This window comes from Rosa chinensis, chromosome 1, assembly GCF_002994745.2.
Source record: "Rosa chinensis cultivar Old Blush chromosome 1, RchiOBHm-V2, whole genome shotgun sequence".
In the NCBI taxonomy this organism is placed as follows: Eukaryota; Viridiplantae; Streptophyta; class Magnoliopsida; order Rosales; family Rosaceae; genus Rosa; species Rosa chinensis.
The window spans coordinates 27,988,414-28,001,101 of NC_037088.1; the positions used below are offsets into that span (position 1 = coordinate 27,988,414).

At 34.9% G+C, this 12,688-nt stretch overlaps 1 protein-coding gene across 1 annotated transcript; it reads right to left on the reverse strand.

Moving 5' to 3' along the window:
* Positions 1–183: 183 nt before the first annotated feature.
* LOC112164278 (probable leucine-rich repeat receptor-like serine/threonine-protein kinase At3g14840) lies at positions 184–12,278 on the reverse strand. Its single transcript, XM_040505831.1, has 24 exons — positions 12,086–12,278; positions 11,215–11,401; positions 6,577–6,648; positions 6,420–6,488; positions 6,262–6,333; positions 6,083–6,154; positions 5,890–5,961; positions 5,734–5,805; positions 5,577–5,648; positions 5,368–5,439; positions 5,204–5,272; positions 4,949–5,029; positions 4,698–4,763; positions 4,247–4,312; positions 4,111–4,146; positions 3,963–4,003; positions 3,359–3,735; positions 3,057–3,289; positions 2,563–2,570; positions 2,261–2,379; positions 1,923–2,133; positions 1,590–1,827; positions 1,084–1,231; positions 184–567 (listed from the first exon to the last, which is right to left on the reverse strand). The coding sequence occupies exons 1-24, from the start codon at positions 12,219–12,221 to the stop codon at positions 184–186; spliced, it is 2,973 nt and encodes a 990-aa protein (XP_040361765.1). The 5' UTR covers positions 12,222–12,278.
* Between the last annotated feature and the right edge of the window lie 410 nt (positions 12,279–12,688).

The following is a 12,688-nucleotide window of genomic DNA, read 5'->3' on the forward strand; positions in this document are numbered from 1 at the left end:
TCGAGTATTTTTTTGGTCAAGTATGGAGACAGACAACATTGTCCATGCCTCCATGGCAACACATGTGGGCAGTCCCATACGATATGCTATGTTGGAGAGAAGAGGGGGTTTATTATTATAGGAGAAATGTTCTAATACGAAAAACAATATGTGACATGGTGTGTTTGATAATTAATCTTCAACTTAACTAGAATAAACTTTATAGAGATCTGAAGACGTAGTAGCAACAGAAGAACCCGTCCATGGTGCATCTGATGAACGAACGAGGCTATGACTTCCACTTGCGGAGCTCCCTTGTGCAGTACTTTGATCAAACTGCTCTTCAAATGCTCTTAACCTCGTAATTTCATCACCATGGATACTTGGATCCAGAATCACTTCTTCCACGGCGGTCCGCCCTTCAAGCATACTCACTACTTCAGACATGATAGGCCTAAGAGTAGCTGCTGGATTGGCGCACAGTAGAGCTACTTTGATCATTCTAATCGCCTCTTTCTTACTGAAATCAGACCCCAACCTCGGATCCACTAGCTCCAGTAAGTTCCCTTTTTGTTGCAAAACAAGGGCCTAAACATAAGCAGAGAAAATGAGTGGATGATCACAGACTAGTTACACACACACACACACACACATATTAGATGCTATCCAAAGCGAGGCCTTACTTTGAAATTAAAGTGCGCTTTTAGAGTTTAGGGTTACTTTTCGATCGCATATTTACATCTCAACCATTCAGTTTTTAGGTACTAATGTATAGATCATCTCTACGAAATTTCAGCCAAATTGATGGTAGTTAAGGCATTGAAAACTGTCTTAAAACTAGTACGGTTCAGGTTGGACAGATTCAGTTCGTCCATTGGTTTAAGCGAGTTAGATACCTTAAAGATCATCAATTTGGCTGAAATTTTGCAGAGATGATCTATACATTAGTACCTAAAAACTGAACGGTCGAGATGTGGATGTGAGACCGAAAAGTGAACCTAAACTCTGACCTCGCACTTTAATTTCAGAGCGAGGCCTCGCTCTGGATAAATATTATATATATATATAATGAAAGAATTTTTGAATGAACATTATTTATCTTACCCAATCCATAAGACATTGAATGTTCTCACTGGGTCGATATTTCATGTTCTTTCCTGCAACAATTTCTAACGCAACAATTCCAAAACTATAGACATCTGCTTTAAAGGTCAAACAACCCCATAGAGCATATTCCGGTGCCATATAGCCTCTGCAAAACAATTAAATGTTGTTTTCACCGACTAATATTAGTCACTCTAACACAAAGAATTTTTTCATAAATATAGAAAAGACAAGTATCAACACTATATAAGTAAGACATTACATGTAAAATTAAATCACATATTTTGTTGGCATTTCAGCATGCATTTATGCTGTCAATCTGAATTAATAATTAACTTAATTACTATAACTAATTGACAACTTCAATATTGTGCTCGGAAAAAGAGTAGTTTCTTGTTTGCATCATAATTAAGATTTTGAAGACAAAAAGCTGGGTGGAAAAATGCGTAAACAAAATTAGCCTCAGGGAAGCAATATATATATATATATATATGACAGAAGCTTACATAGTTCCAGCAACCTTGGTGCTAATGTGAGTTTTCTCCTCTTCATCAAGCTTGGCCAAACCAAAGTCTGAGATCTTGGCATTGAGGTCTTGGTCCAGTAACACATTCGTAGTTTTGATGTCTCTATGTACAACCTTCACTGCCGATTCCTCATGCAGATAAGTCAGACCTTTTGCTATGCCTAGGCATATTTTCTGCCTTGTAGGCCAAGCCAAGTTTAAAGGATCATCATCTGGACCTGCAATTAACATACATGTCTAATAAATGGGTCACTTTAGAACCTCTGAATGCATGGTTTCAGGATTTTTTTTATCCTAGAGATGATGAGCTCACCGTACAAAGCGCGAGCAAGGCTATTGTTCTCCAAATACTCATACACCAACAATAACTGGTTTGCTTCAATACAACATCCATACAGTCTTACCAGATTTGGATGCTGCAAACAAGAGATCATGCCTATTTCGTTAACAAATTCATGATTTCCCTGCTTCGATTTTGAAGATAGTTGCTTAACTGCAATTATAGTACCATCCAATAGTATACCCTGCATTAAGCATAGTAAATTAGTTTTCAATTCTGATAAAAATAGGCCATAGAAAGTTATTTGAAGACATGAAAAAGACAAAAAGTAGAAGGAAAAAGATAACAGGATCGATACAGTCATATTATACCTTGTATACGGGACCAAAACCACCTTCTCCAATTTTGCTTAAAGGATCAAAGTTATTAGTGGCAGCTTTAATTTGCGTCAAGGTGAAAAAGCCAGTCCGCAGATCCAGTCCTCTCAGAACTGTCCAAAGAACCAGGTTAGGATATGAGTAATTTCTTGAAAAGTCTAATAAATTTTTTTTGACATAGTATGAGTGTGTATTTCCTAGTTCACATGGAATTTTAAAGAATAAAGCCAATATGATACTTGAAATTAGCATAGTAGATTTGCAGCACCTTCTTCCCTTAATGTCTGACTATCCACCAGACAGCCTTTCCACCAAAGGATGCCAAAAATTAATAACAGGCACAAAACCAAAGCTCCAATTGAAACTCCAACCAAAATATACGTCTTTGTTTTGGAATGCTTGAATTCTACAGAGCAATAAAAAAAAATAAAGACTAAAAAAACAGAAGAGAATCATCAAAACAGGTCTATGATATACCGCCGTAGATAGGGCATAACAACCGAGAATGGTCTTTCCCTTAATAAACGACTAAGAATGATAATCTGTTTGAATGTTTCATGCATCAAATATAGCTAAACAGGAAAGAGATGCAATTAATAATTGGAATTAAGAATAAGATGTTCTTTGATAATCTGGGTACTTCTTAAAGTATACTAGCTATCTTGATCTACATTTTCCAAATTATTGCAGTGAAAACATAAACTTGTCCCTTGGTTCCTTTAATTTTTTGTTCTGAACATGTACAAAACAAGTGGATTGTAAAGCCTATCATAAAGTTCTTAAAAGAGACTTAGAAGTGTGTATGTTTGCATTCACAAGATTACCAGGCTCTATAGAAATGGCTGATATAAGGGGACCATAGATTCCTCGTCTAGGGGATGCTGTTGTGCCTTTCCCAGACCAATGAAACCGAATCTCTAGAGTTTTGTTTGTAACTTGAACTGCATTTGTTACTTTAATGACTACCTTATCAACCCCTGGTGCTTCCTTTACGATGTCAAAATCCTTCCATACAAGTTTCTCCTGTAACAATTGCATTAATGAGAAACATTCTGTGATCATTAAGATTTCATTAACAGTGTGATTCAATACCTGGATATAAACATCAAATATCCGTCTTCCAACACTGAAAAACGATCTATTGCCTCGGATTATTATCTCCGCAAAGTGAAGTTTGACAGTATAATTTCCATCTGCTAAACAGTTTGCATAATATGTGAGAGAAAGAGGACTGAGGCGCACATGAGTGTACAACTGAGAGTTTTCCATTCCAAGTATCGATGCATTATTTGCTATGTAGTCTGTAGAGGTGACATTAGTATCCCAGAAAAATCCAGTGCTACTGGTTCCCCAGTTAGGTCTCACTGGAACAAATTTTGCTCCACCGCCAAGATCTGTATCATCTTCAAATTTGACTCCTCCAATGGTGGTCGCTCCTCCACCACAATTTATATGCAATGAGTACTGAACTGTTCAGTAACAGCATATAAATAAAAAGTCAGATAAGAGAAAATATTTGAGTAGATAAATGTTATCAATATAGTATCAGATACCATTTACTATGAAGTCATATGAAAACTTAAGTTAACAACTGAGTTCTTTGAACAAAATCTTTACAAAGTCGAACAAATAAAAAGCTACGTATCTGATTCCAATCTATTCAATCAGATTTTAATTCTAAGATATGTATTGTTACCTTTTGTACATGGATATTTCTCCAGGCACGGTCCAGATAATCTAGATTTGTGAAATATAATAATCAGCTTATGTAATAAGTCCATAAAGTAAAAAGAAAAGAAAAAACAATGGCTTCATCTTCGAAGACTAGTAAGTATGAAGCTTACGAGTTGTTTAGTGCAGAAGAGCTTTTGAAAACGTTCCTGATACATGTCGAATCAGTTGAAAAGGAAAAATTATATTAGAGGTTAATGAAGACCATACTGTGCTCAGTGTGCCAACTACACATAAAACAATTCTTACTGGTATGCGCTACATGTAGTTGGCTGAGAGTCCTTGGAAAAATTATTGTAAGAAACATCTATCTGGCTGCACACAAATATGATACAATTGTAAGCGAGTATAAATCCACTGTAAAGTACGTGTTAGAATATTGATAAACGTTCATTTAATGACAGAGAATCCTAGTCATTGATGATTTAAATGCTTCAAAAAGTTCATTTGAAAAAGAAAAAAAACTAAAATATTCTATTAAGTAAACAATATTGTTAATACTAATAGAATTGTCTGCTGCCCTTCGGGTTGGTCAGCCCTAGCTAGTGGTGGGGATGGGTTGGAAATTTGATTAGGATTATGATAGATCAAGAGTTTGATTCCTTAACAAAAAATAGAATTGTCTGCTCGACACCTTAACGAAACAATTAAGAAGAAAACTAAAAACAAAAGAAAATTTGATGTAGGATAGAAGACATACTAGCGGTTATCTTTGCTTTTAATCCAATCTGGAATAGGGCCATTGAGAAGGTTGCTTGTCAGATACCTATTCCGAAAGAAATCACAGTCACATTCTGTTGAAGTAATTATTACTCAACTACAAAAGGTTGGTTATATGGGATAAATGTATGCTTATGTATATAACTATATATGAAGATAGTATATGAAGGGGAGGCCCCCTGCATCATGATGTATGCTAGTCATGACATATATGAAATTCAAATTTCGTACAAGTACTGCAAATTGTTCGGATCCAGAGCTATAGCTTCAAGATCCGGAAAACTTCCTTCCAATTTGTTGAAGCTGAGATCTCTGTGAAAAATTAACTAGAGGATGTCATAAAAATCGGAAGCTTACTATATGGAAGCTTGAATGAGAAGATGAACCTAGTTGATTAACTGCTATCGATAAAGTATTAATTGAGTGTGCTTTATGTACTTGAATGAGTAGTAGAATAAAAAAGATAAAAGAATAGCAGTAAATTACAATATATTCAATCTTGTCATTGCTGTTAAATCAGAAATAGGTCCCGATAAGCTACAGCTCCTCATCATTCTGCAGCATAACTCAATATAAGCATAGTTGGGGATAAACATGGATTAATTAGTCTAAATCTATGATGAAAAAGATTGCAACATTTCAAGACTTACAATCTTTTCATGCTTTTCATGTTAGTCAAGTTTGGAAATACTGAACCCCCTTCGTTTAAGTCGCTGATCCTTCTGCATCAATTGCATCATATATAATTGTCAAGCAAAAATAATCCCTTTGATACGAAGGTATAGTAAATTGTAAAATGCAGATTATGGTTTTCACTATTATACTGTTAATGCAATGAAGAGCTGGAAGCGGAACTCACAGTTCTGTTAAATTACTCAAAACAGAAAGGCTAGACGGAATGGGGCCTTGTAGACCACTAGCTTGGATCTCCCTGTCAAATACAGAATGCAATATGGATAGAGATTACACCAATTCTATAATTTATGAATTATATTATAATAGCAAAAGGCACTTACAATTTTATAAGTTGACTCCAACTTCGGAAAAAGTCTGGAATTCTTCCAGTGAAGTTGTTACTGCTAATCCTCCTGTATAAAGGGAAAATTCATACCATGACAGCTGAACATATCGTAACAGTAAAATTGCGATTCATTATGTGAAGTATCACTTACAATTCTGTTAATTTGGTAAGATTAGTGAGATCCACTGGTAACACTCCTGTGAGATTGTTTGCACTAATAATGCTGTAGATCGATACCAGTGCCAACTCATCAGTTAATTACTTTTTCAAGCTATTTAATATATTTTTTTAAAACCAATAATTGGTGAAAACAAACTGGGTTTGGAAGAAAAGAAGGAGCTTACAGATTTTGTAAGTTAACCAACTTCCCAAGTTCAGGAGGAACAGTTCCAGTAAACATGTTTGTCTCTAAACTCCTGAATACATATTGTCCTTTTCATCAAAGCAGGCCAAACCGAATGAAAATTAAACTGGATTTGACAAACACAAAAAAGTAATATAGAGAGATAATGGCAGAGCATACAAGTATCTTAGAGTGATAATGTTTCCTAGGAAGGCAGGGATTGGTCCGGATAAGTTGTTCACACTGAGGGACCTGCGCGCAGTTTACTCATTGTCTTGGTTAAATCATTATAGGTCACTTTTAGCTAAAGTTGAATATGGATTAAGAAGTCAATTTACATAAATTCCAACTTTGTAGAAGCCCATTCACTCGGTATATTGCCACTGAGGAAGTTCCTTGGGAAATTGCTGTAAAGAAGGGAAAAGATATTAGTAATAACATTAGCATTTGAGAAAAATTAAAAATTAGCATCTTGGTACATTACAAAATCCTTACATTTTTGTAAGGTAGGGTAACTTTGCAATAGATGGTGGAAGCACACCAGCAAGATCTTGCCCTGTAAGAATACTGTATTCGGAAAAATGTCAGAGCTCTTGCATGTCATTCTCATAAATGAAGAGATTCTCCTAAATTGCAAACGAAAGAAAAACAAAAGAAATACCCACCTAGACATTTGCTCATACACTTGCTTTGCAAGAAAAACAGACTCCCAAGATAATGCAATACAAACCCAGCAAGATATTTTATATATATATATATATATATATATATATATATATAAATATAGAGTGAGGTCTCGCTTTGAAATTTCAGAGTGAGGTTATATATATATATATATATATATATATATATATATAAATATAGAGCGAGGCCTCACTTTGAAATTTCAGAGTGAGGTTAGGGTTTAAGGTCACTTTTTAGTTGCATATCCATATCTCAACCGTTCAGTTTTTAGGTACTAACATATAGATCATCTCTGCAAAATTTCAGCCAAATTGATGGTCGTTAAGGCATTGATAATTGCATTAAAGCTAGTATGGTTCAGGTTGAACATATTCAGTTCGTCCATTGGTCTAAAAGAGTTAGATACCTTAAATATCATCAATTTGGCTAAAATTTTGTAGAGATGATCGACCGTTCAGTTTTTAAGTACTAATATATAGATCATCTCTGCAAATTTTCAGCCAATTTGATGATCTTTAAGGTATCTAGCTCACTTAAACCAATGAACGAACTGAATCTGTCCACCCTGAACCGTACTAGCTTTAAGGCAGTTATCAATGCCTTAACGACCATTAATTTGGCTGAAATTTTGTAGAGATGATCTATACATTAGTATCTAAAAACTGAACGGTAGAGATGTGGATATGAGACTAAAAAGTGACCCTAAACTCTAACCTCACACGTTAATTTCAGAGTGATGCCTCACTCTGGATAGGATATGTATGTGTGTGTGTATATATATATATGAGGGCCATCCCATTAAAGGATCAATTTTTTGGTATTTTCTAGGGAGGCATTAGACCAACTTTTCAATCACATATCGACATCTAGACCATTCTGTGTTTAAGTCCTAATATGTAGATCACTTTTGTAAATTTTCAGCCAAATTGATGATTGAACTAGATTAAATCAATGGACGAACCGAATCTGTCCAACTTGAATCATTCATGTTTATAATTGTAAATCGCAATTATGAATGTTTTAATGATTATCAATTTGATTGCAAATTTTCAAAGTTGATCAATTCATATAGACCTAAAAACTAAACGTTGAGATGTGAAAATGTAATTGAAAAGTGGGTCTAATAAGTAATCCCTTACTAGAATGACCCTATATATATACAACCATTCTAGAGAGGACTCCTTACTTTAAAAATTTGAGGATTTTTACTGTGTTACACTAGTCTATACTCCTATGCAAGAATTGTGTCTAAAAAAATCAACTAAATCCATAATCATTTGGTCATTTAAAATTGTGTGAACAAATGTAGTTTGTTAGATTAAATTAACACGAATATCATGCACACGAATATCATGCTAAGCAAATGGTTACATGTTTTCCGATTTGGCTAATTCGATGTAGGATTCATATGTGTATATGTAACTAGAGAATGAGTGGTTTAGATTATTAAACTACATGCTTTTAAAAAAAAAAGTTAATTTGATTTAAATCCAGAATTCATTCTCTATATTGGATGCAATCCACACGAATAAAATTGCGGTCATATGACTCATCTGCCACATAGTATTTCTTTCCTTTTCAGTTTTATCCTATTAATTAATTGCGTACTTTTACATTCCTATTGTACCCTTTTGTAACAAATTATCATAGGCTGCCTTCATAATTAATACAATTAAAGAAGGTCAAACAACATTTCATGAAATAAAATTTAATTTATTTTCTGAATAATATTTCCTAAAATTACTATTTTTAATCAAACCTAATTATTAGTGCATTAACTTTTATAAACTCCTTATATATTGGTTTAAGTACTTAAAAATCCCGGACTGGTTTTGGTCTAGGGTTTGCAAACTTCTCTTCTTGTCCGGCGCACCCATGGGTGGCGGTGGCTTGCCTCACCGGCCAGTGGCTGCTACCGGACGGGAATTTGATGACTAGAGGACTGGTGCTTCTTGGAAAGAGTTTCTGACTTCGGTGCAAATTGGATGGTTGTTGGTGACAAGCGCCAGACAATGTCTTTGACTCGGTGGGCGACTGTACAATGCGGGGTGAGCGTCGTCGAGGCACCTCTACGATCGGCGACATGATGGAGGGACTGGACGGTGCTGGTGGCGTGATGAATCCGACTGCTTCGGACAAGTTTCGGTTTCAGCATGACTTGCTCGGATTTCGCTGATGGCAGCGAGGTTTAGGAGGGGCGTTGAGGCGGCAAGGTCTGGAGGTCGGTAGCAACGACGAGGGCTGGCGTCGGTTTTTTGGAGCGGCGACATCATGCTTCGGGTTCTGGTGGTTGAACATTTGAGGCTGAAGATGGGCTGGGCTTGGGTAAAGCCACCCTTTGTTTAGGCCTGAGTTGGGTTCTTTTCTTGGGACTACTGGATTGCTATTGTGGGCTAGGTTGTTTTGACTTTGGCCCAACTCTATGTTAGTAGCTTTGTTTACTTTCAATAATTCCCTATGTTTTTAGGGATCATAGCTTTGGTACTTTGCCTACAGAATGATCAGTGATTCTACACATCTAGATGCAAGGTTTTTTGGTGTACCGCAATTGAGCTTATTGGCACCAGGACCTTTGCCTGCTACTATTTGTAGTTTAGAATTATGTTATTCTGCTAGGTTCCTGCAAAAGGAGCGGAATTGTTTCAAGTGTAATGGCACCTATGGGAATTATGTATTGGGCCATTCTAGCCTGTGTTTGCTATGAATATATTCATTACCTTAAAAAAAAAAAGTACTTAAAAATCCCAACTTTTCATTTTTTTTTCCTACCTAATCATCTCTTTTTTTCTCTCTTCCATGACTATCTTTTAAAAAAATAAAAAAAACCTTAACCCACCCCACCTTTACATATGTCGGTGAGAATTGAACCTATAACCTTTACAATGATGAAATTATAACTTACTAATAGGTCACAGGTCACCGACATCTTCCATTACAATCTTCTTTCCAACACATACTTCTCATTTTTTTTTTGTTTCTTTCTCTTCCTCTCATACCTATATTTTTTGTGCGGCTTCTCCCTTCTTAGTTCATTTTTATGTCTTAGTAACATGATTTCTTTAATTCGCAACTACCTTTATTATAGATTTGGTATGAAATTTTTGCTTACCTTTGATATAAAATCAATTATGGAGTTAATCAACCTTTGTCCTATGATTTTATTAGACATTTTAATATCTATAGTTAAGGTTCTCTTATTATCTCCCACGTTCTCTTTCATAATTTTTATCTTTTAATTAGGTAAGGTTTTTGTATGTACATATTTATACCTTTTAATCTCTACTATACATCTTTAAGTACCTATAGTGTAGGTATATAAGTAGTTGATATTTTTATGTTTGAATTTTTGTTCCTTCGTATATATAGGTAGATCTATACTATACATCTTTAATTACCTATAATTAATACATAAGTATATATTTTATGTTTGAATTTTTGTTCTAATATTTTTCATCATATAATGTAGGTATGTGTGTGTGTGTATATATATATATCTATATATATTATTTATTTATTTATTAATATTATTAAAGAGGATAAAATGATTTCACTTCTACCCTCATGGTGACTCGAACCCAGGACCTGGATCCTATAATGTAGGTATATAAGTATTCAATATTTCTAGACCTACATTTTAGGTATATTGATTTCATAGGGATGCACTTTAGTCCTATACATTTGAGAATTATTCATAGATGAATTGTAGATTTTGAAATTTAAAATTTAGAATTGAGTTAAAATTGTGACTCAATTAGTGAATTTGAATTATTTACCTAAAAAAGTAAATGGACTGCAATTTAATAAGAAAAAATGTGCGGACTACATCCAACTTTTATATAATAAAGAGAACTTGGATCGAAATACCTCAAAAAATCATCATATTTCAAGTTTAAAGAGGTCCTCTCTCTCTCTCTCTCTCTCTCTCTCTCTCTCTCTCTCTCTCTCTCTCTCTCTCTCTCTCTCTCTCTCTATATATATATATATGTATATATATGTATACATATACATATATATAAGAATTCATTTTTTTTGGCAATTTTAAGGAAGAGCTTATTAGACTAACTTTTCGAATACATACGAACATCTCGACTGTTTATTTTTTAGGTCCATAGAGTAAATTAATTCTGCAAAATTTCAGCCACATTGATAATCGTTAAGGCATTCAAAATTGCGATTTACAATTATAAACATGAATGGTTCAGGTTGGATAGATTTAGTTTGTTAATCTATTAATTCAATCTAGTTTGGTATCCAAAAAATGATAAATTTAGCTGAAAATTTGCAAAATTGATCTACTCATAGAGACCTAAAAATTTAATGGTCGAGATATTTTTATGTGATAGAAAAATTAGTCTAATAAGCAATCTCTTAACATGGCTAAAAAAATAAATCCCTTACTAGAAGGGCCATATATGTGTGTGTGTGTGTAAAAGCTTCACATGCACATACATGTTGGTGACGTGGCATGAGCCATCAGGGAAGGAGCAGTTGCAGATGAGAGTGTTATTGAATAGAGGCCTGTCAGCAGTCTTTGGAGTAGCCCAGCTTGTGTGGGTTGTGTCATTCAGGCACGGGTCTACTTTGAAGTCCCAGTCTTTTTTCCCTATCTGTTTAGCAATTTCTCGGAGGGCTTGCACTGCAAACACAAATCAAAACCCTTCAAATTTGCATTTTTCTTTATTGAATATAATATTTTCATTTTCGAGATGACCGTCTATTTCGGTGGGCAAGTGCCTTCGAAATTCAAAATCAGTTGTTGGAAAGCTTCAGGATGCTGTTATCACCAAGTTGTTATTCCCGCCTATCACCCGGGTGACTGGTTATAATTTTTGGGTAAACCAATGCCACCACCTATATTTTTTCTTTAGATAAAAAAGGAGAGTATATTCATCTATACAACTTTTATCTTTCTGCATGTTTTACAACATATCCAACTAGTTATTGGTGAGCTGTGAGCTATTGGAATAGCTAACATCTTGGAGACCACAGATTCAAATATGAAAATAAAATTCTGTTTCTACTTGAATAAAAAATAAAAAATAAAAAATAAAAAAACCTACCAGACCAGTTCTAAAGAGACTTTGTGTGGTGGCATAATTTTTCCTTTTAGAAAGAAGATCAAAAGGTGGAAAGGAGATTCAAACTCTTCAAATAAAAAGACTCTTTCGAATCTATGCATATAGGTGCGGAAGCTCGCTTTGCTGGTGGTAGTTATGGCTAAGCGACTTCACATACACCGTAAGCGAGCTCACACACACTTGATGTATAGAGATAATTACATAGGAATTATCTCAGACCAAGAGTAAGGATGTGTACGTACCTTCAGTATCAGGAAGACGAGTCGAAAGAGCTTGAACTTTGACTGATCCAAAACTGCAGTGAACTAGTATCATCGCCAAGTTGAGGTTCATGATGGTTTTCCAAACACCAACTCCAACTCTAATTGCCATCTTCATTTTCTTCGAGCTTACGTCGACTTAATCCGACTAACCTAGCCTGCACCCCCAGGTACTAACATTCCTGCTTGATGAACTATAGCTTTTTGCTAGCTAGCTCGTCGGTTTTTAAAGTGATAGACTATGTATCATCTTTGCCTAGTAGATGTATACTATTGATAAATGATAATAAATGAAGGAACCCTAGATCAGGACTTATGGATCAAGGAGACTTTTCTACGTGGAAACAATTAGAAATATATATGTACCATGAATCCATGCATTCGCTTTCAGTACGTCAACCTAGAGTTAGAGACTAGGACTGATTTGGTCTCCATTACTATTGAGGTGCATGTGCTGGATCCATGGCTTAGGAAACAATTAAGAGAGAAGACTGACCGCCACTTGGAATCTTGGCAAATAATGCATAGTCAACGTCAATACACTTCTTGTTTTAAGATATGGTAAAACAGTGTATCATGTCGTAT

Coding starts and splice junctions, on each gene's coding strand:
- LOC112164278 (XM_040505831.1), bottom strand. CDS start 12,221: ATGAAGATGGCAATTAGAGTTGGAGTTGGTGTTTGGAAAACCATCATG. Junction 4,313..4,697: donor AAAAGCAAAGATAACCGCTA/GTATGTCTTCTA, acceptor ATTTGTGTGCAG/CCAGATAGATGTTTCTTACA. Junction 3,736..3,962: donor GAAATATCCATGTACAAAAG/GTAACAATACAT, acceptor GTTACTGAACAG/TTCAGTACTCATTGCATATA.